Below are 25,852 nucleotides of genomic sequence, written 5' to 3' on the forward strand. Positions count from 1 at the left end.
TCGAGTTTATGCAGCTGCCTTGTCTGTGACACATTTGTATTTTTGGCTTTAAAAGGTTCACTTTGTGCTGTTTCTGCTCACGTTTGGAGTCACCAGTCTGCTAAAAGATGCCAAGGATCCTGGAAATGATGGGAGATACTGGGACAGTTCATGAAATGTTTAAAGCTTATTCTCCTGGTGCTGCTGTGTAGGAAAACAAACTGATATTACACTGAACAAAAACTCAACACTTTTGTTTTTGCTCCCATTTTTCATGAGCTGAACTCAAAGATTCAATTTTTTTCAATTCAATTTTATTTATATAGCGCCAAATCACAACAGCAGTCACCTGAAGGCCCTTTCTATTGTACAGCAGATACGGAGGAAAAACCCAACAATCATATGACCCCCTTTGAGCAAGCTCTGAAACATGTTCTACAAACACAAAGACCCATGACTCTCAGATATCGTTCACAAATCTGTCTAAATCTGTGTGAGTGAGCACTGTGCGATCTGAATCTGGTTTTTATTGTTTGATATAAAGTTTAGTTTGTTGAAGCTTCAGTTTGAGTCGCCGTCTGTCTGTCTGTCAGTGAACTGCCTGGACGTCCACGTGGAAAAACATCCGGACCGAGTGGCTCTGATCTGGGAGCGAGATGAACCCGGCACTGAGGTGAAGGTCACCTACAGGTAAGAACACCTGTTATCATCTAATCAGCTCTACTGGTAGAAATCCAGCCATGATCTCCCTCTATGCAGATGACACCGCTCTTTATCCTATCAGCACACAGCTAAGCCACAAAGTTGTTAGAGCAACGTAAATGTGGAGCAGGTGTTTCAGATGTGCTGTGCATCTTCACCTGGCTCCAGAAACTTCAGCTGTTAGCAGCTTCACTTTGCACGGTTTCAGTTACAGCTGTGATGGTCTGATTGATATATTCAGCTGAGAGTCTCTCTGCCAACAGTATGAAAGCTTAGGAGGAGATAACCAAATCCAAACACAGCAAAGTCCAACTGGAACAACATCATCTCGAAGAGAACAAACAAAGATTACACAGCAAGAAACACCAGGCAGGATGTAGAACTAGAAGGACACACAACAGAAGATTAACCTTCAAAGTAAAACAGGACGTAACCACAAATGACTCTAGATATCATGTTTCAGCTGTGTGTAGGCAGGAACAAGGACCCAAACGCACAACTCACCACGTAGGAATTAAACTAAAAAAAAAGCTGCTTTATTGCAGGATGGCACGAAAAATATAACTAAACTAAACTGGGACATGGATAAACCGACACACAGGGAAACACAGCCATGAGGGAGACTACGACACTGACAAAGAGAAACACAGGGCTTAAATACACAGAGGGATAACGAGGGAATGAGACACAGAAGGAGAGCACAGCTGGGAGTAATCAGGCTGGACGAGACAAGGGAAGCAAAACTAGAAACACTGACATGAGACACGGACCTTCAAAGTAAAACGGGAAACACACTGACTGAACTCTAGACATGTAAACTTAACAGCAACTGGGGAGACAGAACATAGGAACCTGAAACATGGTACAGAAAGGCACAGTAGACACAACATGGAACACAGTGAAGCCATATTACAAAACCTAAGAACTAAACCCATGATAACCATAACTGAAACCTAGGGAAATGATAACTATAAAGATCAAAACAGCACAACCCACATGAACATAATGAACTCGCAGGGAAAGAGTAAAACTAAATATAGTGAACATAGAAACACAAGACCTCTTCAAAATAAAACAAGAAACATAAGACGCAGACATGAAACACATGAAGGGCAAGGGAGACTTAACAGGGGTTGAAAACACAAGGGGAAACTAATAAGCAAATGAACTTAGATAACCTAAAGAACTTAAACATACCATAAACATCAAAATAAACTAAAACTCAAAACGCCGGGTCAAAAGACCCAGGATCGTGACACTAGAGCTGTGTCCCAAAATGTAGGCTGCATCCTCCTGAGGCCGCATTTGTAGACCAATTACGTCACAGCAACGCGACGAAGGCTGTCCAAATTTGTAGACTCCTCCGAATCCGGCCGACAAATGCGTCCTCCTTTTCCCCAGATTTGAAGGATGGGTCGAGTGTATCCTTCGTGGCCCACCATATCCCAAAATTCATAGCGTGGCCCAGCCAATTCCAGTTTTCAACAATGGCGGCCGCTACTTAGTTTAAATATTACTCTTATTCCTCTTTCTGTGACACAAAATAAACTTTTAACATATTTTCAGGCGAGAATGTAGCTGTGTAAACTTCAAATATCTGCTTGGTTTATCAAGACATCACATATTTGCAAAAGCGCTCTGACGTTTTCAGAGACGTCTGTTACCCACCAGCTCGATAGCTGACCAGAAGGTCAATGGTCACTAGAGCCAGCCAGTCTCCGTGACCTCCACAAGGTCCAGCACCGGGCAGATCAGGGAGGAGATCCTCTGTGAAGAAGCAGCTGTGATCTTCAATGCAGTAAATGCCCAATGCAGTCCCAGCACGCTAGCTGTGAGGTGTGTCTGAGTTTCTCTCTTAGAGAAAACTGTGGCGAAGAGGAAGGAGCCTGAAAATGCATAGGGAGGAAATGATGGTGCAGAACTGGAGGTGTAGTTATCCGGTCTTTAAGTCTGACGTCATCAGCTGTTTCCGGGTCCAAACTCCGCTTGAGGTCCCAAAGTCAAATGAACACTGCGACATCACTGAGATTTACAAACTATTTAAATTCTTTCATCTTTAATAAAATGATCAGCGTTGCTGCTTTACCAGGTACAACAATTAAGTTTAACATCCTAAACAGCAGTGACGTTTGTAGGGTTACTGAAGTTGGGCTAGCTGGTATATAATGATGTGCTACGTGATCGCTAGTGACACAGCTATGTTAGCATAGCATACACACAGTGAAGCTGGAGGATGAACGCTAACTTTTTCCCACTGGATAAAAGTTAACGTGAGGGTTCCCGATGGTTAGGGACAAATGCAATCGCATGGCAGGATGCTGTAAACGGACCAAACTTCAGTCAGGAGAACAACTGAGATAATCCATCCACAATACCAGGTTAGTCATTAATATACTGCTGCATGGGCTGGGCTGTAGTTACATCGGAAGGTTTAAAAACTGAGCTTTAAAATGAACAGTGGTGATAAAAACCGAGAGAGGACGACAGTGATCACTGACTGTTTTTAGGGGCTTGTTCAGATTAAATGTAACAAGATAGAAAACATGTTAAAAACACAACAGCCTTAATAAACAGAGCAGTTTGGGCCCAGGGTTCATACGTCATCACTTAAAGACCGGATATTTTTAGGGTGCTGCACTCGAACTTACAGGTTCAGCTTTCAGAAGGGTCACGGTGGGAGTCATACTCCTGTGTTATGTCGTAGCCACACCTGAACCTGCACCACCCTAACCTACCTACACCTGTCTGCAAATGTAATAGCCTGCGGTGACTATGATTGGCCTTTGGTTAGGTGCCTCCACATTAGTTATCTCCCGTTTCCAGCCTCTCCTTCTGATATCCTTTCTGAAGACAGGAACTCCACTGCCAACTAGTGTTTCGGTGGTGACATTGACACAGCCACACCAAGCACAGGTATGTACGGAGCGGCGCCATCAACCGCGATGCAGGTTCAGCTCTCGTCAGGTGATGGTTCTGACCAGCTGTTAATCGTTTCCTCCCATGTCCTGCTGTCTGATCAGTCCTGTTTTCTTTAAGGGGAGGAGCTAAAGCAGCTGGTTTTAGATGGATGATGAACTCAGATAAAGAAGGATTATTTCAAACTACGAGTCATGCAAAGCTGCTCTTCCCTTTGAGAATGAATACTCAAAGCTGGAAATGATCAGCCACCTTGATCATCCTCACTCTGTCTGACCCACAGGGAGTTGCTGGAGACAACTTGCCGCCTCGCCAACGCCCTGAAGAGCCACGGGATCAACAAAGGTGACCGAGTTGCCATTTATATGTCCGTGTCTCCGCTGGCGGTGGCAGCCATGTTGGCGTGTGCCCGTATCGGCGCGGTGCACACCGTAGTGTTCGCCGGATTCAGCTCTGATGCTCTAGCAGGAAGGATCCAAGACGGTGAGTACACCTCTCTCATCATCATCATCATCCCTCTGATGTCAGCCCCTCATAAAATTCATTCCCACCAAAGAGATGAAACACACAGAAGTGATTGTTGTTATTTTCATTATGATGAATTCTTTGGGTCTCTAAGGAAAGATGAGCTGTGAGAGGTGCGGTGAGAATTGATGTTAAAGTTGTTTCAGCAGGTGCAGATCACCAACAAACACACATGTAAAGGTGCTTCATTCATTCATGCTAGGAACGCTGACACACTGAGGGAGTAATGATTTGATCCATTTTCATGGTAGTTTAATTTTAATGGAGAGAGACACAACATGAACCAAAAACACACTGCACAATTACTGTGAGCAAACTTACAGATTCAGCAGTCCTTACCTGTTCTACAGACCAGAGGAAACCTGATAGATGACACTGACCTGCACACATGTGGAGCACAGCTTGAATGGCCGGATCGTGACCATTCCTCAGCCACTCGAGGAAAATCTCAAATGCCTCATTATTAGAAACGAGTCATGTATGTGTAACACTGGTGCTGCAATACTAGTAGTGGGCATGTAAGACCTGTTAGTGCTACTTCTTGCCTTCTTTGTATGTAGTACAGGCAGTATAGTTACCTTTAACCACAGTGCGAGGACAGAAGGGAAATATGGGCCAGATCAGACAGGTTCTAGATTCGTAGGAGCCAAGGGTGTATGACAACAGAGGACTGTGGGGTGGCTGTGGCTCAGGTGGTAGAGCAGATCAGCTACTGATGAGAAGGTTGGTGGTTCGATCCTTGGCTTCTCCAGTCTGCATGCCAAATATCCTTGGGTGAGATACTAACCCCAAGTTGCCCTCCGATGCGTTCATCGGAGTATGAATGGGTGTGAATGGGTGAATGAGACATGTTGTATAGAGCGCTTTGAGTACTCCGGGAGAGTAGAAAAGCGCTATATAAGAATCAGTCCATTTACCATTTGACTTGTACACAGTAGGTGTAGAAAACAAAATTGCATTTATTAGCAATTATTAAAGTTTAGCAGCTTGTGCACATTTAACAAAAGTAGAGCGCGCTTCTTGAAAACAAAATAAAATCAAATAAACCCCACAAATGGTCGACCCAAGGATATATAGTCTTTTGTGTCCTTTTTAAAGTCAATTTCAGTCTGTCAATGTTCAATAGTCACTCAGTGTGTTCGTAACCAGTCGGGTTACAATCTACCAGTTCATCCGGCTCTTTGGGCTGGGCTCGCCATCCGTTACTGGAAAAGGGATCCTCGATTCTTCTCAGGTCCTCAAAACCAATCCAAATAAGCAAAGGGAAAAAACCTGACCTGGGGACCAGGCCAGAACACAGTAGTTCAACATTTAAGCTATGATGTCTGTAACTTATTATTACTACTAGTTGCTTGTAGTGTTTCTAAATTTCTTTCAAAATATTCTATGTTGTACAACAATTTATTCCAATTTCAAAGGGAAAAGGTGCATAGGAAACACACATTTAAAATAATACAAAATAGCTCAGCAGTGCATTAAAACACACATTGGCTTGAGACTTATCAAGTTTCAGCTAAGTAAAGTGCAGGTGAAGGCACTTAATTTCACGTTGCAGAACTATAATTAGCACCATGAGAAAAGTGAACATGTGCTAACATAACCTCACACAAAACCATACATTATACATCAATACCACAGTAATGTGACATGAACCTTTAAAGAACATTTCGTATAAAGTGCAGACTCAGTGCTAATTGCTTTAGCCTCGGAAATGGCACTTTCATTGCAAAATGGCTAGCGGAAGTTAGCATCGGAGCTAGCGGCAAGTAGCATGCTATGCTAGCGCACACGCACTGCCTGGGACGTAACATGTGAAGCAACAAATGCTACACGGGGCTTCACAGTGCTCACGCTGGCTCACGGCCTCTGGAATACAGTATCACTCTTATTATTTTCACCGAAAAAAGGACTTTTACTATCCAGCTAGCTTCTTCACCGCACGGGTAAACGGATCTTTCACCGTCTGTGTCTCTGGCATATCTGCCTGGCACCAGTGTTGCCAACTCCTCAGTAAGGAAAATCGCTATTGGTTGTCCTAAAAGTCGCTAGAAGTCGCTAAATGACGTCATCACCTAATTTGCATAATTGGTCATGCTAATATAATTGTAACCTATGTTGTTGGAGAGAGAAATAACATCGTGGAAGAGACATAAAGTGAGTAAAAACGTCCTAAATGCATTTAGAGTTTATTTAGAACTACAAATTAAATTTCTTTTAGCAATTATTATTTTTTTTTAATGTCACAATTCCAACCCTGCTCCTTTACCCGGGCTTGGACCGGCAAAAGTGACCCGAAATAGGCACTCTGGTGGAGTTACTTTGTGTGTGTGTGTTTATAAGTAGTTTTAAACCTTGTGATCCACAAAACAGCATAAGAGTAAAAGAGTAAAAGAAGAACTGACTGTGTTACAGCACCCGCTGCTTGTTGAGAGTAAAAGCGATACGTGCTTTCACGTCTTTTTTTAGCGACTTTTTTAAGAAAAAAAGTCGCTAGGGGGTCTGAAAACTCGCTAAATATAGCGACAAAGTCGCTAAGTTGGCAACACTGCCTGGCACACGAAGGCAGTAGGCACACACAGGTGTCTGAGCAGCGCACACAAACTGGGGGAGGGTCAGACCAGCCAATGATTGGTTGCCCAGTGGATCTAACAAACACACTCTAAAGGACAAAGTCCTGCCCCCACACCATTTATATATTACATATACATACATACATATTAATTAAACTTATGTTTACATGCTTTTTATCAGTATTTATTATATTTAACTTCTTTTTATCAATATTTATTACCATTATGAAATTAGTATTTTAATCAAAAGAGTATTAATATTTATGCTTTTAAACAGTGTGAGACACTAATTCAAAGCTCCCGAGGGCATCCTGGATCCACTGCTGTATTTCACACATGGAGTCTGTGACATGTTAAACATTTACCCTGTGGGCTGCTGCTGCACCTCACCTGGCTGAACAGGTGACCTGTTTGCTGTCCGCGCCGGACCATTTCCTGCATGTCAGTCCCCCACGCTCTCTGTGCGGTCTAATCTCTCACAAAGACTGAACATTTAAAGCTCTGACTGTTCGATTTCCGCAGAATCACACAGAGTCATTTTTAGCTTTTGGTACGTCTGGTCTGACAGCAGGGGGAGGGTTCAGGTCCGTGGAGGTCAGCCTCACCGTTCGGGGACGTTTCTGTGTTTTGGAAACAAATCAGTGAAGCGCGGCATTTCAGGAGCAGCAATAAATACCCAGCGGTCGTTTGAACCAACAGCAGCAGGAAACGAGGAAACCAGCGATTCTTCTGTCCTCTGAATCTTTTTAGGGTTTCTCTGAGTTTCTGCAGTTATTTCTCAGTTTTTTTCTTTTTTCTTGGTGCAGATTTAAGAAGCAAATCCTCATCAGACTCATGCTGATGATAAATTTACCAAAACATATTTTTTCAGCCAATCCCTGCCTCCTTCCAGCGTCCTCTGTGGCTGATGGCTGAAAAAGCACATACAGGGCAGTGCACCTTTGTGTTATTGCATATTTGATGCTTATTTGCATTAAATCTGGGATTATCTGCAGATTATGAGCTGGGAGCTGAAGTTTGTCTGAAGTTCAACAATTTCTTCACATGAACCAAAACCAGCAGCAGACACACACTCGCTTTAGTCAGAGCCAACCCTGACACTGACCTCTGACCTCTGGCACAGACGCAGCGACGTTTTATCACCAGACTCTTAAATTTCTATCCAGTTCAAAGGTTGACTCTGGATCTGTTTTCAGCCACAGTTTGACTTCCTGTTGACAGATTTTCACTGTCAGACACAAAAACACATTTAAATGTACACATTCAGAGAATTATGATATTAGTAATCATGACAATAATTAATATTTTAAAGCTGACAGGATCAAACTTTCTTTAAAACCAACATCTGTGATGCCGCTCAGGACTCGGATTCAACTGTAGAACTTTCAAATGAGATCAAATTCCACAACAAAAAAACAAAATGAGGCAGCTCACAACATCAGACACACAAACAGTGTCTGTGACACACACACTCACTGTCCATTCATAAAGCAGATTAACTGTAATAACCTCTCAGAGGAACGTCTGTTAATAAGTAACGGCGTTCGACGAGTAAAGACTGAGTTGTAAAGTCATACAAGAGAAGAAGAAGTGCTCAGTGTGTGCTCCTCAGGTAACAGATCAGGTGATGTCACATGTCAAACACCTGGGCGTGATCTCTGACTTTACTGATTCTCCTGAGTGTGACCGCAGGGGAAACTTTTATAAAGAAGCAATAAAGTGAAATGAAAGAGGACCCAGGGTTGAGCCCTGAGGAACTCCACTTCATCATTAAATCATGACAAACTGTCCCTCTGCTGCTCTCCAGCTGGTTGTAAAGCCGTGATCACCTTTAATGAAGGTGTGAGAGGAGGCCGGGTCATCCAGCTCAAAGCCATGGTAGACGCCGCGGTGAAGACCTGTCCCTCCGTTCAGCACGTCTTCGTCTGTCAGAGGACTGAGACGCCGGCGGTGATGGGAGAGAGGGACGTCCGGCTGGAGGAAGTGAGATCGATAGTTTATTGATACAATCTGAATATTGAATCGTTGATCAGCGTTTGAGCTCCGTGTCGTGTTGCAGGCGATGTCGTCTCAGCCGGCCGTCTGTGCCCCCGAGCCTCTGGACAGCGAGGACCTCCTCTTCCTGCTCTACACGTCAGGCAGCACGGGCAAACCGAAGGGCGTTGTCCACACACAGGCTGGATACCTGCTGTACGCATCCCTGACACACCAGGTACTCGTCCTCTTCCTAAAACTTTCTGTGTGGAGCTTCTGCGGAACGTCAGCAGGAGAACGATATTTGATGTTTCCAGGGCAGAAATCTTTAGGGCAGAGTTCAGGTGCAGAGGTCAGTGCAGGTTCTCCTCTCTGGCGTCAGGTGCTGACTTTTGATTGGCTGCAGGCATGATTTCTATGTCAGCGACCTGAAACCTGTTCTAACGATGCTTGCAGAGTTGTGAATAACTGAGACGCTGTTCTCAGTGGGGGAGGCAGGGGGGGTCCTCCTCCCTCCACCACCTCCTCCCTCCATCACCTCCTCCCTCACCCTCCTCTGGCATGACGTTTGATAAAGTTTCGTGTTTTTGAATGGGCTGTTTGTGTCCGTGAAGACAAAGCAGAGCAATTACATAACAGGCCGCACAACAATGACCTCACCGCCGCCGTCCTCAGAGCGAGGAGGAAGAGGAGGGTGATGATGAAGAGCGAGGAGATGCTGCCTCTGAAAGCTTTAAATTAGCCTTTATCGAGACATCTGCTTCCTCTGCATGTGTCACATGATGACCTGATGTTGTTGTTCATAATTGAATCAAAACATAACAACCCCCACCCCCCCCCCCCCACCACCACCACCACCACCATGTCTGCCAAATATTTATCAGTGCTAATTTCTAAAGCTGCTTAGCGGCTCAGAGTTTTTGGCTCGCTGGTTGTTTGGATGTGAAACAGAACAAAAGCTGATTTATGTGAAAAAAGAGCGATGAGCACTACTGTGCGTGTCTGTGTATGTGTGTGTGGGGGGAGTGTTTGTGGTTGAAACGCTTCAGATCAGCTGCTTCAGCCGCTCAGCTACAAACACCTGATGATCCTGAGAGGAAGTCCGGGTTCGGTCCACTTTACTTCAGCCCGCTGTGACTTTTCCTTTAATGTGTCACACTCAGTTTATATGTGGAGCACCAAAAGTGCCAAATTTATTCATAAATGACAGAACAATGTGTCTATTATCCTTTTTTCTTTATTCTTATTTGTAGCATATCTCGAGGGTGTTTCTGTGTTCAGGGCCTCTCCTGCAGTAATAGATTACTTTTACAGAGTACAGTAGCAACTGTGACCCCACACTGATGTCGTTGTTACAGTACGTGTTTGATTACCGGGATGGCGACGTGTTCGGCTGCGTGGCAGACGTCGGCTGGATTACGGGACACAGCTACGTGGTGTATGGTCCGCTGTGCAACGGCGCCACCACCGTCCTGTTTGAGAGCACACCTGTTTATCCGAACCCAGGTAAGAGTAACACCTGAAGCTCATGAAGCTCCGCCCTCTCCTCACAGGTGACCTCAAGGAAGTAGAACCAGGTGTTCTAGGTTTTAGTGACTCATTAAAGGTGTTTTATTACCTACACAGGCAGCTTATCACACCTCCATTGTTTTATTATCGTACTTCCTCTGTTTTCTCAAACAGCTGTGACCTCAAAGAGGCGCAACAAGGTGAATGTGATTTTATAGTCATGTTGTGGTCTTGTTTGATAGGTGCAGAAGTAAACAGGAAGTAACTGTAAAAATAAAAGTTTCTATAATGTTTCCAGTTATGAACAGTTACGCTGTGATTCTCTGGACTTTTACAGGGTCACGAGGTCAGCTGTAGAAACACCTGAAATCAGATTAAGGGGTTCACAGTAGAGCTGGGCGATATATCGAGTTTTTTAAAAATATCGATATATTTTTATACGAGATATAAGATGTGACAATATCCTTTATATCGATATACAGAGAGTGCAGAATTATTAGGCAAATGAGTATTTTGTCCACATCATCCTCTTCATGCATGTTGTCTTACTCCAAGCTGTATAGGCTCGAAAGCCTACTACCAATTAAGCATATTAGGTGATGTGCATCTCTGTAATGAGAAGGGGTGTGGTCTAATGACATCAACACCCTATATCAGGTGTGCATAAATATTAGGCAACTTCCTTTCCTTTGGCAAAATGGGTCAAAAGAAGGACTTGACAGGCTCAGAAAAGTCAAAAATAGTGAGATATCTTGCAGAGGGATGCAGCAGTCTTAAAATTGCAAAGCTTCTGAAGCGTGATCATCGAACAATCAAGCGTTTCATTCAAAATAGTCAACAGGGTCGCAAGAAGCGTGTGGAAAAACCAAGGCGCAAAATAACTGCCCATGAACTGAGAAAAGTCAAGCGTGCAGCTGCCAAGATGCCACTTGCCACCAGTTTGGCCATATTTCAGAGCTGCAACATCACTGGAGTGCCCAAAAGCACAAGGTGTGCAATACTCAGAGACATGGCCAAGGTAAGAAAGGCTGAAAGGCGACCACCACTGAACAAGACACACAAGCTGAAATGTCAAGACTGGGCCAAGAAATATCTCAAGACTGATTTTCCTAAGGTTTTATGGACTGATGAAATGAGAGTGAGTCTTGATGGGCCAGATGGATGGGCCCGTGGCTGGATTGGTAAAGGGCAGAGAGCTCCAGTCCCACTCAGACGCCAGCAAGGTGGAGGTGGAGTACTGGTTTGGGCTGGTATCATCAAAGATGAGCTTGTGGGGCCTTTTCGGGTTGAGGATGGAGTCAAGCTGAACTCCCAGTCCTACTGCCAGTTTCTGGAAGACACCTTCTTCAAGCAGTGGTACAGGAAGAAGTCTGCATCCTTCAAGAAAAACATGATTTTCATGCAGGACAATGCTCCATCACACGCGTCCAAGTACTCCACAGCGTGGCTGGCAAGAAAGGGTATAAAAGAAGAAAAACTAATGACATGGCCTCATTGTTCACCTGATCTGAACCCCATTGAGAACCTGTGGTCCATCATCAAATGTGAGATTTACAAGGAGGAAAACAGTACACCTCTCTGAACAGTGTCTGGGAGGCTGTGGTTGCTGCTGCACGCAATGTTGATGGTGAACAGATCAAAACACTGACAGAATCCATGGATGGCAGGCTTTTGAGTGTCCTTGCAAAGAAAGGTGGCTATATTGGTCGCTGATTTGTTTTTGTTTTGTTTTTGAATGTCAGAAATGTATATTTGTGAATGTGGAGATGTTATATTGGTTTCACTGGTAAAAATAAATAATTGAAATGGGTATATATTTGTTTGTTGTTAAGTTGCCTAATAATTATGCACAGTAATAGTCACCTGCACACACAGATATCCCCCTAAAATAGCTAAAACTAAAAACAAACTAAAAACTACTTCCAAAAACATTCAGCTTTGATATTAATGAGTTTTTTGGGTTCATTGAGAACATGGTTGTTGTTCAATAATAAAATTATTCCTCAAAAATACAACTTGCCTAATAATTCTGCACTCCCTGTAGTCTATGTTATGTTATAATTATAGTTGCGGAGCCGCAAGTTTGCCTCTCTTTCGTCCACTTTTGTCTTTACTAGAGATGGCACGATACCACTTTTTTATGTCCGATACCGATACCGATATCATAAATTTGGAAATCTGCCGATACCGATATGAATCCGATATTGTGTTTTTAATCAATAAAACTGTTTTTTTAATATCTTGCTGCATTTTGTATAAGTTCATACTCAAGTTTAAATAAACAACAACACTAAAGCTATTCTGTTATACCTGTGTGTAAAAATACACTGCACCCAAAATATTTCATAGTTCAGCAACACTGATCAATCTAATAAACCTTACCTAACTTAAAACCTAACTTAAACCTACTCCATCCTCCCTATTCTGGTATTTTAAAGAGTACTTAGCAGAAATATTAAGCAACCTAACTAATAGGGTTGCAAACTCCCAACAAAAAAAAAAAAAAAAAAGAGGAACCACCCACCCTCCACCTCATGATGCTTAATCGGCGTAATCAACTTTAATTTGATGCAGGGTGGAAAAAAATGCACAGAAACAAATTATTTTTCAAGAATAATTAAATAGATTCAACATCTTTCTTCAACAGAATTGCAGAATTCACAGACGGTACCTTCCCAAAGGAAAAAGTACTATAGCTTACTAGGGTATATAGACTTACGAGTTACTATATATAGTAATGGACTTCTATACATTTTACATCAGATTAAAACTTTGGGTGTAAGATTCAGATAATTATTTATTAAAAGCTACATATTTTAAATGAGAATAAGAAAGAAAAGTATGTCTTTGTGCCCCTTTTCCCTGGTTCATGCCCTATCGGCCCCCTGGCTGCACTTTGCTAGATCCGCCCCTGCACAGTTACCAGCCGTCAGCTACGTAGAAAAGGATCCTGGTGTAGAAAGTAATATTAAATAAATTCTAACAACAGCTTATCAAGCTTAAAGGTGCTGCTGTTGTTCACCGCTGGTTTCCTCTTTCTGGTGCAAAGTGGGCCAAAACAAAGAAGAGAGACGGACTCGCGACAGAAAAGCCGATCAGCTGATCGTTAAGCAGTTTCACGATTGAAGTAGCGGCAGGAAGGTGAGAGAGAGAAGCAGTCGCTCCATATATCGGTTGTTAAGCTTAACACGGGGCGCTTTACAAACATTCAGAGATGAACTTACACACTTGCTTTACTTCTCTCTGGGATAACTTCCTCGGAGATGAAATGCTGGTTTGGTAGCGGCTACAAATACACACAGCCGCTCTATCACGTGAGCACACTGCTCCGACGTGCTACGGTTATGAGCCGAGTTACGCCGTGTTGCAAGTTTTGTGAGATGCTTTTTTTGATACTTAATGGATCGGATTACATTTTTTATTTTTCGCCGATATCCGATCCAGTAATTTAGGTCAGTATCGGACCGATACCGATACGTAATATCGGATCGGTCCATCTCTAGTCTTTACGCAACGTTACTCGACCTCGCCTCTCCTTCACTGAACACAACTCCCCCTCCTCCCCCATCGCTTCACCTGCAGGCAGCGACAAGATGGACACGGCAAATCTCCGTTAATGAGTTACTGCGCATCGCCCCGTGCGTGGGGCTGGACGGCATCAACGTGTTAACGAGCTAGCCACGCTAACGAGCTAGCCACGCTAACGAGCTAGCCACGCTAACGCCATGCACAGCCTGAAATCCTTTCATTTTCTCAAAAGTTGACTGCGCGCCTTTTGTGTGAATTCTGGTTGTGCTTGATGACCACGAACCGATTTTATGTGATACACAGCGCTCAGCAATCTGTCAATAAATGTTTTAGTTCGACTTTGCTAAGCTACGGAGCTGCACCGCTTGATGGATTATCGGAGCATTACGGCTACCGAGGAGCCTCGCGGAGTGATACGTACTGTGCTTCAACGTAATATTACCGTATTGTGTGTGTATAAGGACCATAAATGGCTCCTGTTCAGAGACATGGTGTCAGGATTCCTGGGTCGTTGACCCTGCGTTTTCAGTTCATGTTCTGTTTTCACCACTCCTACCATTTCCTGTTTCATTATGTTCAGCTGTGTATTCGCCTGTGTCCAATTATTGTCATCATCCAGTCTGTGTATTTAAGTTCCTCAGTTTTACCACTTCTCTGTCGTGTCATTGATGTTATTGTGATGTTATGTTGTCGGTTCCGCCTGCATTCAGCCAGCCAGCCATTCAGTCCTTCAGTCAGTCAGTCCTTCATTCGTTCATTCAGTCAGTCGTCCAGCCAGCCGTTTCCTACTTCTATTCTGTTTGTTCACTCCATCGACAATAAACACCCACCTTCACCTACCTACCTGAGTCCAGCGTTTGGGTCCTCCTCCTCTCATCCACGCCTCCACGACACAAACCCCTGACACATGGTTACGAAGCGGATTTCAAACTCCAGGCTGTCAGTCACGCAGTAGAAGTTGGGAACAGAGCAGCTGTGAAATCTGTCTTTGTTATTATGCTCAGCGTCTGTTAGTTTACATTTTGACTGCACAATTGTGAGCTCTTTGTTATGCACAAAACAACATAGTTTTATTTTATTTATAGAGCATCATTATTTAATAAATGCTCATAATTTATTTTTGAGTAGTTTTTTTCATGTACATCTATGCTGTATGTTAATAAAAGTGCCTGTGTGACATCTGGGACACAGCTTTGACTAAGAACTCTCTTTTTGTTCTTACTTTATGGCTAAAAAAAAAATATCGAGATATATATCTTATATCGCCATCCAGCTAAAAAATATCGAGATATGAATTTTGGGTCATATCGCCCAGCTCTAGTTCACAGTCAGTGTGAGTGTTAGTACGTACTCCAGACATTTAATCCCCAACTGCGGTTTATATTCCTCTGGATTATTTTAAATACATTTTATTTAATTTATATAGCATAAAATCACAACAGTCACCTGAAGGTGTTTCATGTTGTAAGGTAAAGACCCTGAGGTGCTCCAATTTCCAGGTGAGATACGTAATCTTTCAGGGTATTCCTGTAGTTTTAATTCCTGTTGGGGATGCCCAGAAAACTGCCATTGGAAATCAGCGAGGAGGCGTCCTGGTCAGATGATGAACAGGGAGAGCCTTGGAGTAGAACCACTACTCCTCTGTACTGGTCTCTTTGGTTGTCAGCTGAGGTGGTTCAGGCATCGGCCCTCACCAGATAATTTACACATTCAGTGTGAAGGACACACCAAGACAGAACTACCTGAAGATTTTAGCTCTCATCTGGCCCGGGAACACAACAGGATCTCTGAGGAGGAGCTTCTGGGGAGAAGAACATTTGGAATATGGATGTATGCATGGATGGATGGATGGATGGATACATGCATGGATAGTTGATGTATGGATGGATGGATGGATGGATGGATGACGGGTGGATGGATCATGATGAATGGATGGATTGATGGATGACGGGCAGAAGGATGGATGATGGACGACCATGGATAGTTAGTGGGTGGATGGATGGATGGATGGATGGATGGATGATGGGTGGTTGGATGAATGGATGGTGGATGATGGATGGATGACGGGCAGATGGATGGATGGATGGATGGATGATGGATGGATGGATCATGATGAATGGATGGATTGATGGATGACAGGCAGATGGATGGATTATGGACGACCATGGTTGGATGGTGGATGATGGATGGATGGATGGTGGGTAGTTGGTGGGTGAATGGATGGATGGAAGGAGGATGTATGTATGTATGGATTGTGGATGGATGTTGACGGGTGGATGGATGCATGGATGGATAGATGATGGATGGATGGATCATGATGGATGGATGGACTGATGGATGACGGGCAGATGGATGGATTATGGACGACCATGGTTGGATGGTGGATGGATGGATGGATGGATGGATGGATGGATGGATGGATGGATGGATGATGATGATGATGGATGGATGGATTGATGGAAGACGGGCAGATGGATGGATTATGGACGACCATGGTTGGATGGTGGATGATGGATGGATGACGGGCCCATCGATGGATGGATGATGATGTGGATGGATGGATGGATGGATGATGATGGATGGATGGCTTGATGGATGACGGGCAGATGGATGGATTATGGACGACCATGGTTGGTTGGTGGATGATCTATGGATGACGGGCCCATGGATGGATGGATGGATGATGATGTGGATGGATGGATGGATGGATGGATGGTGGGTAGTTGGTGGGTGGATGGATGGAAGGAGGATGTATGGATGGATGGATTGCAGATGGATGTTGATGGGTGGATGGATGCATGGATGGATAGATGATGGATGGATGGATCATGATGGATGGATGGACTGATGGATGACGGGCAGATGGATGGATTATGGATGACCATGGTTGGATGGTGGATGGATGGATGGATGGATGGATGGATGGATGGATGGATGGATGGATGATGATGATGGATGGATGGATTGATGGAAGACGGGCAGATGGATGGATTATGGGACCGACCATGGTTGGATGGTGGATGATGGATGGATGAGCGATCCCCCATCGATGGATGGATGATGATGTGGATGGATGGATGGATGGATGATGATGGATGGATGGCTTGATGGATGACGGGCAGATGGATGGATTATGGACGACCATGGTTGGTTGGTGGATGATCTATGGATGACGGGCCCATGGATGGATGGATGGATGATGATGTGGATGGATGGATGGATGGATGGATGGTGGGTAGTTGGTGGGTGGATGGATGGAAGGAGGATGTATGGATGGATGGATTGCAGATGGATGTTGATGGGTGGATGGATGAATGGATGGATGGATGGTAGATGGGTGGATGGATGCATGGATGGATGATGATGAATGGATGGATTGATGGATGACGGGCAGATGGATGGATTATGGACGACCATGGTTGGATGGTGGATGATCTATGGATGACGGGCCCATGGATGGATGGATGGATGATGATGTGGATGGATGGATGGATGGATGGATGGATGGATGGATGGATGGTGGGTAGTTGGTGGGTGGATGGATGGAAGGAGGATGGATGGATTGTGGATGGATGGTTGATGGGTGGATGGATGAATGGATGGTAGATGGGTGGATGGATGCATGGATGGATGATGATGAATGGATGGATTGATGGATGATGGGCAGATGGATGGATTGTGGATGGATGGTTGACGGGTGGATGGATGAATGGATGGATGGATGGTGGATGGGTGGACGGATGATCAATCAATCAATCAATCAATCAATCTTTATTTATAAAGCACTTTTCATACAAAAAAAACTGTAGCACAAAGTGCTTTACATGGTTAAAAGCAGCCCACCCCACCCCACCCTCCCACTCATTCCCCACACTCTCAGATATAACCTAATAAGAATATAAACAGGATAAAGAGATAAAATAAATAAGAGTGGGATACAATATAAATATAAGTATAAACAGAGTAAGAAGATAAAAAATGAATAAGAATAAAATCAATAAATATTAGGTAAAACTAAATTAATAATATAAATAGAATAACAGGTTAGAATAAATAAGCATAAAATAAATAAACGTTAGTTAAAAGCTAAATTAAAAAGGTGGGTCTTGAGCCTGTTCTTAAAAAAACATGAGCGTTCTCTGCGGCCCTGAGCTCCTCCGGCAGGCTGTTCCACAGTCGAGGACCATACCACTGAAAAGCTGCCTCTCCGTGAGTATGTGTCCTGACTTTAGGGACAATCAAAAGGCCAGTACCAGAGGGACCTCAGGGTCCGCCAGGGTTCATATGGTAAAAGCAGATCTGAAAGATAAGAAGGCCCAAGACCATTAAGACATTTAAAACCAATAAAGAACTTTAAACTCGATCCTGAAACACACGGGGAGCCAATGCAGCGATTGTAAAACCGGTGTAATGTGGGCCCGCCCTCTGGTCTTCGTCAGCACACGAGCTGCAGAGTTTTGCAAAAGTTGCAAAGGTGAGATATTCTTTTTGGGGAGACCAGAGAGCAGGGCATTACAGTAATCAATGCGACTGGTAATAAAAGCATGCATCAGCATCTCCGTGTTGGCCCGAGAGAGAATAGGGCGGACTCTGGCTATATTTTTTAGATGATAAAATCCAATTTTGGTTACATGTTTAATATGTGGGATAAAACCAAGCTCAGAGTCAAAAATAACACCCAAGTTTTTCACTTGTAGTGAAGGACATAGTGAAAATGCCTGTAATTTAGACAAGAGTTTCTCTCTCTGAGCCTCAGGACCGATGATTAAAACTTCAGTTTTGTCCTGGTTAAGCTGTAAAAAGTTTTCTGCCATCCAAGATTTTATATCTAGAATACAGTTAAAAAGGGCATCCATTGGTCTGGTGTCATCAGGAGACACGGAGATGTACAGCTGAGTGTCATCAGCGTAACTGTGGAAGTTCACTCCATGCCTCCTGATGACACCGCCAAGAGGGAGCATATAAAAAATTAAAAAGTACAGGGCCTAAAACCGACCCTTGGGGCACACCACATGTCATTTTATGGATCTTAGAGGAGCATGTATCCATACACACCATAAAAGTTCTGTCTGAGAGATAGGAAGTGAACCAGTTGTGTACAGCACCAGAGAGGCCCACCATGTGTTTCAGTCTGTTTAAAAGAATAGCGTGGTCTACTGTATCAAAGGCTGCGCTTAGATCCAGTAGCACCAGGACTGAGAGCTTTTGGGAGTCCCAGTTACATCTAAGATCATTTAAAACCTTTAGGGAGAGCGGTCTCTGTGCTGTGGTTCACCGAAATCCAGACTGAAATATTTCTAGGATCTGTTTATCATTCAGAAAATCATTAATCTGAGTAAAAACAAGTTTTTCTAAAATTTTACTTAAAAATGGTAAGTTGGATACAGGTCTGTAGTTATTAAAATCATTGCAATCCAAATTGCTCTTCTTCAGAAGGGGCCTCACCACCGCCGTTTTAAAGGCAGCAGGGAAGACACCGACTGAAGAGAGCAATTCATCATGTATAAAAGCTCCGCTTCAAAAAATCCATAAAGTGTTTTAAAAAGTGGAGAGGGGATTGGATCTAAAAGACATGTGGTGGGTCTCACTGATGATGGACGATGATGGATGGATGGATGGATGATAATGGAGTGATGGATGTTAGACTACTGTGGATTTTTTACCGCTGGGTTTTGACTGCAGGTGTTTGGTGTCTCTGTTTCAAACAGTTTCAAAAAGTTTTCGTACTCGACTTGTTTTCAGCTCAGTGATGTGACTGAAACATGTCATGTGACTGAGCTGAAAACATGTCGTGTATTTTATTTCATTCATATTTCCACATGTTTGTTTCTTTGCGGCTCCTTCAGGCAGGTACTGGGAGACCGTCGAGCGTCTGAGAATCAGCCAGTTTTACGGCGCTCCGACAGCTCTGCGACTGCTGCTAAAGTACGGCGAGAGCTGGGTGAAGAAGTATGACCGCTCGTCTCTGAGGACGCTCGGATCAGGTTGGACAGTTTTATCAGATTTCAGCCAAAATATCAGATCTGAGTGTTCTGGGGAGAAATATGTACACACTACATGTCAACAAAGTTAGTTATATAACCTGAGTTTGATCATTAAACTTACAAAATAAAATAAGTTCAAATTAATTGAATTACATTAAAATAACGTGTGTGTGTGTGTGTGTGTGTGTGTATGTGTGTGTGTGTTTACAGTGGGAGAGCCCATTAACCACGAGGCCTGGCACTGGTTTCACAGTGTGGTGGGAGAGGGGCGGTGCCCTTTAGTGGACACCTGGTGGCAGACAGGTGAGACTCAGCCACACACTGTTATCAGGGAGTGCTCACCTGACTTTTGTATGATTTCTAATCATTGATGAACGATAGCGCCGGGGTTTCCAGGCCTTTGGTTGGTTCATAAAAATGATCAGTAGCAAAAATAAAGTCTTCAGTCTTACCTAAGCTCAGCTGTGAGAAGCAGCAGAACGATGGGTTGCTCAGGTGTGTCTCTTCACGGCCCAGAGGCAGGGCCAAAGTCTGACTGACTGGCCAGGTCACACACACAGGTGTGCCGAGTGGGCGTTCCTGGTCACAGCCGAGGCGTTCGCTGCACGAGGGTTTGGAGGGAAACAGCATGTTGTTTATTTACAGTTTCGATTTGCAGGTGTGAGCGGCGTCTGCAGGTCCTGAAGTTATGACAACAAACACTGGAAATATTCTTGATTGCATCGTTGCTCACACATTTAAAAAACATGTAATAGTTTTATTATTAAGTTTAATTTCCAAAAACTCAGAAAGTCATTTGTAGAGCGTCTGAACCTGATTCCTTCAGCTCGGTTTACGAGGACGAAGTTCGCTGACCGTTTCACTGACGGCTCCACAACCGCTGATTTCACTGAAACGTTACCAAATTCAATTAAAAACACCGTGCCTGAGTGTTTGCTGTGGAGTCGGCGGTCGGGTTTAATTCCTGGAAGTTTTCTGGTCTCTTTGTTTGTGGCGTTGATCCAACTCTAAGTCCATCTGATTCTCTCTTTAGTGAAGCCTTTACCCTAATTTGAACGATTAGCAGCAGAACATCTGCAGCTCTGCAGAAAATGAATTAAGATCAAATCCTGCACACTCTTACGCCCCGACCCCCCTGCAGCCTCACAGAAAGCCCCCCAGGACGAGACGGTGCAGGATCACCGACAGCAGGGCGTGTGACCTAATTCCTCGACAATCACGACACCAAGAGTGTGTTTTTAAATCGGACTTTAAACTCTCTGCCAGCTGCTTCCGACTCTTAAAAGGAGGAAAATCCCAATAAATTAAGAAATTAAAGGAAATTAAAGCTGCAGTCAGAGGCGACCTCTGAGGCCCTCTCGTGGTGGCGGGGGGTAGAAAGCATGGAATGCCTCAGCACCGTCCTCTCTGATAACCTCACAGCGGCGTGATGTTTCTGTCCCCCGCAGAGACCGGCGGAGTCTGCATCGCCCCGCGCCCGGCCGATGAAGGAGCGCCCATCGTTCCAGCGATGGCCATGAGGCCGTTTTTTGGCATCCAGCCGGTCCTGATGGGAGAGAAGGTGAGCTGCCACCTCTGCTCTTTATATTGAACCTGTGTTGACTTAACCTTACCATGCACCTGTCAGTCAAAGAGGCCACACCCCCAGTCATGCTAACATTCAGCCTAATACAGTTCAAACAGGTGATTATCATGAAACTCTCACTTATAATGAAACGATCAGCGTGGCTGTGATCAGACGAGCATGCGTGACCTGCTGAAGGGTCACGTGGCAGATAAATAAACCACAAACACTTCAGTCGTTCTAGTTTTAAGTCGAGCTGAAGCCTAGGAGGAGCTGTTAGGGTCATATGGGTCCAGGTGTGAGTCGGGGCTCAGTCACCTGGGAGGGGGTCTCAGGACCACCTCTGAGGTGACATCACTAAAGGTTAAATACCTGAAGGTATAAAGAAGTTAAGGTGGGCTCATCGTCAGCCCCATGAACCTGTGACCTGTGACCCTGGTTTGACCTTCAGAACACGAAGCATCATACAAAGAACAGAATCGATTTTGATGAAGCGTGACGATAAAACTGTTTCTAATGAGCAGCAGGGGGCAGCTCTGCAGGTCTGGTCATCTGTGAGCATCCTGTGAGTGACCTCTGACCTCAGCAAACGTTTTAATGATGAAACAGGAAGTCCATGTTGGAGCTAATGGTCCCGTCAGAGTCAGAGAGGAGCAGCAAGCATCATTACGTACTGAATGAAGCAGCTGTTCAGAGACGGACCTGCTGATGAAGCTGTTTGCAGCCTCACATCAATCCTGCGTCTCATTAACCGCGCTCAGACCTTCAGATGGACGAGCCTCCCAGTGACACCCTCTCTTTAATCTCTCCATTAAGACGGCGCCGCAGCATCTGTTTGCTTTGATTAACAGACTTTCGGACTCCGATCACCACATCCCCAAATTAATTATCCGCTCGTTAAAGAAGCGTAATCTGCGGGCGTTGAGGGTTTTTCATCAGAGAGGACTCAATTAGATTAGACCTCCTTCAGCTCCTCATCCTGGGAGGAGCTCGAGGTCACTTTCACTCCAATCCTCTCAGGGTTAACGCAATTTAGCCGCTGATTGAACTCGGACCACTTACAGTGGCGTCGCTGTCAGGGTGGAGACGTGAGACGTTAGAGAGCAGAATGAACTGGAGGGGACCTGTTTCCTATTTTCTGAGTCTCTGAGCTGTTTACTGGAAATAGTTTTGTTCAATAACTGTGCTCTTTCAAATATTCAGAAAAAGTTTCAGACTTCAGAAGCAAAAGAACTGTATATGAGTAAAAGTACTCCTGCTGCGGGAGTCTCTGACAGCACGCTTTCATTTAATGCAAACTTTATGCATCATGCAGCCTTTGAGCGCCCACATTGCCTCAGTAAGTCCAGAAACGAGATCTTTATTCAAACAAAATAATGAATGAAGGCGAGCTCACAGGAAACAGCTTCAGCGACAGCTGCTGTCACGATGCCTTCGAGTCTCTTTATCGGGTACCTGCACCCACAGCGAGCATGTCACACTGGATTCTGGATTTATTCTCAGGGTGGAGCGCTCAGGTGTCGTCCGTCTGCATCACACAGACTCAGATATCTGCTGATCAGTGACATCCAATCAAAATCCTAAACCTGGAGCTCAGCCTTGCAGAGGGTCTTTTAGTACAGTGACATCATAGCAGCCATAATATTTTCAGATGATGTCATTAAAAAGGCTCCAGCAGCACAAACACGGTCCACAGGTCCAGTTCAGGTGGAGCTAGCAGCTGCATCCACCTGTCAGTCAGAGAGGCCACGCCCCTAATAATCCAAGCTTTAGTCCTTCATACAGTAAAAACAAGTTTATGAAACAGTTTTTGTATCAGGCTGTAACCATGGGAGTCTGTGGGGACTCACTCACTCCTGCCTCTGCTGGATGTTAGAGAAACTGCAGGTTTACGAGGTTGATGAATGGAAATAATTCAAATAAAAATAACTTGAGTGGTGGTCTTCGGTCTGTTAACCTCCTTTGAACGATGTCAAGAGCTTGTAGAATGACCAAGCTGCTTGTTGTGATGACATGTTTGTTGTTTTTAGTTTTTTTAAGTGTGGATCCTTTCAGTTTTGAGGGTGAGCTGAGATTTGACTCCCAAAGTCATGGGATCCCAGGTCATGGGATCAGGGCTTGCTGGTCGTCCAACATACGAGGCTGAAAACGAAAGGCGATAGAGCGTTTGTAACTGTGGCCCCCAGACTCTGGAATTCCCTTCCTTTGAGCCTGAGATCTGTGGACTCAGTGGTTTCATTGAAAAAACAGCTAAAAACCCATCTTTTTAAACTTGCTTCTGGTTGATTTCTGTTTTTATGCTTTAGCTTTTCTGTGAAGCACTTTGTGATTTTTGTCTTGAAAGGTCCTATACAAATAAAATTTTACTTTACTTTCTTCTTCTTTGGCTGTGAGAAATAAAACTGCATAGAAGCACATGTTATCAGCTGCTAAGCTTATAAACTGGCCTCTGTGATCAGTTTGTGTGTCCTGCTGTTGTGTTGTTGTTGACCAGGGCGAGCCACTGTCAGGTAACGACATCACCGGAGCTCTGTGCATCAGTCAGCCATGGCCGGGGATTGCTCGGAGCATCTACGGCGACCACCAGAGATTCGTCGATGCGTATTTCAAACCGTATCCTGGTCAGTGTTACAGCGTAAACCCTGACAGTCTGTAGTTTTGTAGAGTCGCCGTCTAAAAGTCGTGTGTTTTTCTTTCAGGTTTTTACTTTAGCGGCGATGGAGCCTACCGCTCAGAGGACGGTTTCTACCAGATAACGGGCCGCATGGATGATGTCATCAACGTGAGCGGTCACCGCCTCGGCACGGCTGAGATTGAGGACGCTCTGGTGAGACGCACACAGGCCTCAGAAACGTGCCGAGTATTATTCTCTTTAAACATTTGAGCACGTTTGAAGGATTTTGAAGGATCTGACCCCGAGGTCAAGGTCACAGGTCAAGTTTTCTGAAAATCGCGTGAAAGCCCTCAGTCGAGAACGAGGCGACGTAGGAGATTTAAATGGATACCACAGGTGCGTCTTCAATATTTGTGATTTCGAGCGGCTGACACACATGTGCTCTTCCCTGCAGGACGAACATCCAGCTGTTCCAGAAACAGCTGTCATAGGAATCCCACATGACATCAAGGGAGAAGGTAAGGACACAATGAAGGAAGAAAAGAAGGGGAGAGATGAAAAAGTCTGATTGGTTTTGTTAGTGATGATGACATCAAGCTCATGAGACTCTGCTGCCCCCTGCTGGGCTGTTTGCAGGCTGCAGGCAGAGTCAGAAACGTGTAAAGAAACAAGGCAGAGTGCTGACGGGCAGTCCAACTGTCCAATCAGAAGATTTAGATTCCAGATGTTTGTCGGAGCTTACACTGACAGTGTGTGTGTGTGTGTGTGTGTGTGTGCCCTCAGTGCCTTTTGCTTTCGTGGTTTTGAAGGAGGACCTCAGTGATGACGCTCCCGCTGTCCTGCAGCAGCTCAGAGACCTCGTCGCCACCAAGATCGCCAAATACGCCGTCCCCGAGCACTTCCTGGTCAGTGTGTGTCTGAACTCGCCTCCACACCCCTCAGCAGGAAACAGGAAGTACCAGAAACAACAACAAACAGAAACAGGAAGATTTACATAAATATTTACCTGTGATCTGGAATATTTACATTCATATATTCTGATTGTTTCCTGCTTCGGTCCGTTTTACAAAACCAAAACGTTTTTCTTCTTCTTCATTTGTAATTTGTCAGTTGATCATATTATTGATCATATTATTTGCTGGCGTTCGGCTGTGTCGTCCAATCAGAGCTCAGTGTGCCACTCTTGTCTGTCAGGTGGTGACGCGGCTGCCGAAGACCCGCTCAGGTAAGATCATGAGGCGGATCCTGAGGAAGGTTGCCATGGAAACAACTGAGGATCTGGGCGACGTGTCGACTTTGGATGACCCGTCCGTTGTCAAGGAGATCATAGAGGCCCACGAAGAGTACAGGAAGCAGAGAGAGGAGGAGAAGAAGAAGTAGAAGAATTAGGAGGGGAGGTGGGCGGGGCGTGACGTACAGGTGAAGGCTCTGCTCCAAACAGGAGCAGTGCGGCAGTCAGTGCCGCTGCTGATTGGAGGAAGAAAGATGCCGAGACACTGAGGGCGGTTTTCTCTCGTTACCAATGGATCCAACTTTTAAATGATTTTATTTCTTCTTCATGTGATCTTAAATTCATCACATTTGTAGTCTGAAATCATCAAACTGTGCAATTAAGCAATGATGATGTAAACAAACATCATCAGAAATAAACAGTAAACAGTCACAAACCATCTATGTGCTTTTATTTATTTTAGGCTGGAACAACATCAAATTAGTTTTAACCATGAAACAGTAAAGATCTTAAATCTGTTTCAGATTCTGTAAATTTGACTTTGTAAATAAAAATATCTATAAAGTCGAAATATGTGATCAAAAATAAGAATTCTCAGCTTTCTGAGGGGGTAAGGGGAAGATTTTTCTTGTCTTTTTTAGAAATAAATAAAGCTTAAAAAATCATGTGAAATGAAAATCCAACATTAACAACATTGTTTTATTATTATTAGTTACAAGATTTTAGATATACATCTTTGCATTTCAAAATGCAATA

The 25,852-nt window shown here is 44.3% G+C and overlaps 1 protein-coding gene across 1 annotated transcript in view; it reads left to right on the top strand.

The window, feature by feature from the left end:
* Nucleotides 1–25,528, top strand: part of acss1 (acyl-CoA synthetase short chain family member 1) — a 29,953-nt gene extending 4,425 nt beyond the window's left edge. The window contains exons 2-14 of the mRNA XM_031751644.2: nucleotides 573–669; nucleotides 3,881–4,080; nucleotides 8,500–8,675; nucleotides 8,752–8,904; nucleotides 10,025–10,172; nucleotides 19,550–19,687; nucleotides 19,898–19,990; nucleotides 21,136–21,248; nucleotides 23,746–23,872; nucleotides 23,951–24,078; nucleotides 24,320–24,383; nucleotides 24,649–24,770; nucleotides 25,060–25,528. Of these exons, the coding sequence (XP_031607504.1) occupies nucleotides 573–669; nucleotides 3,881–4,080; nucleotides 8,500–8,675; nucleotides 8,752–8,904; nucleotides 10,025–10,172; nucleotides 19,550–19,687; nucleotides 19,898–19,990; nucleotides 21,136–21,248; nucleotides 23,746–23,872; nucleotides 23,951–24,078; nucleotides 24,320–24,383; nucleotides 24,649–24,770; nucleotides 25,060–25,245 (1,745 nt within the window). The 3' untranslated portion in view covers nucleotides 25,246–25,528. The remainder of the gene's footprint in view (nucleotides 1–572; nucleotides 670–3,880; nucleotides 4,081–8,499; nucleotides 8,676–8,751; nucleotides 8,905–10,024; nucleotides 10,173–19,549; nucleotides 19,688–19,897; nucleotides 19,991–21,135; nucleotides 21,249–23,745; nucleotides 23,873–23,950; nucleotides 24,079–24,319; nucleotides 24,384–24,648; nucleotides 24,771–25,059) is intronic.
* Nucleotides 25,529–25,852: the final 324 nt, after the last annotated feature.

This window comes from Oreochromis aureus, linkage group 13 (genome assembly GCF_013358895.1).
Source record: "Oreochromis aureus strain Israel breed Guangdong linkage group 13, ZZ_aureus, whole genome shotgun sequence".
NCBI lineage: Eukaryota > Metazoa > Chordata > Actinopteri > Cichliformes > Cichlidae > Oreochromis > Oreochromis aureus.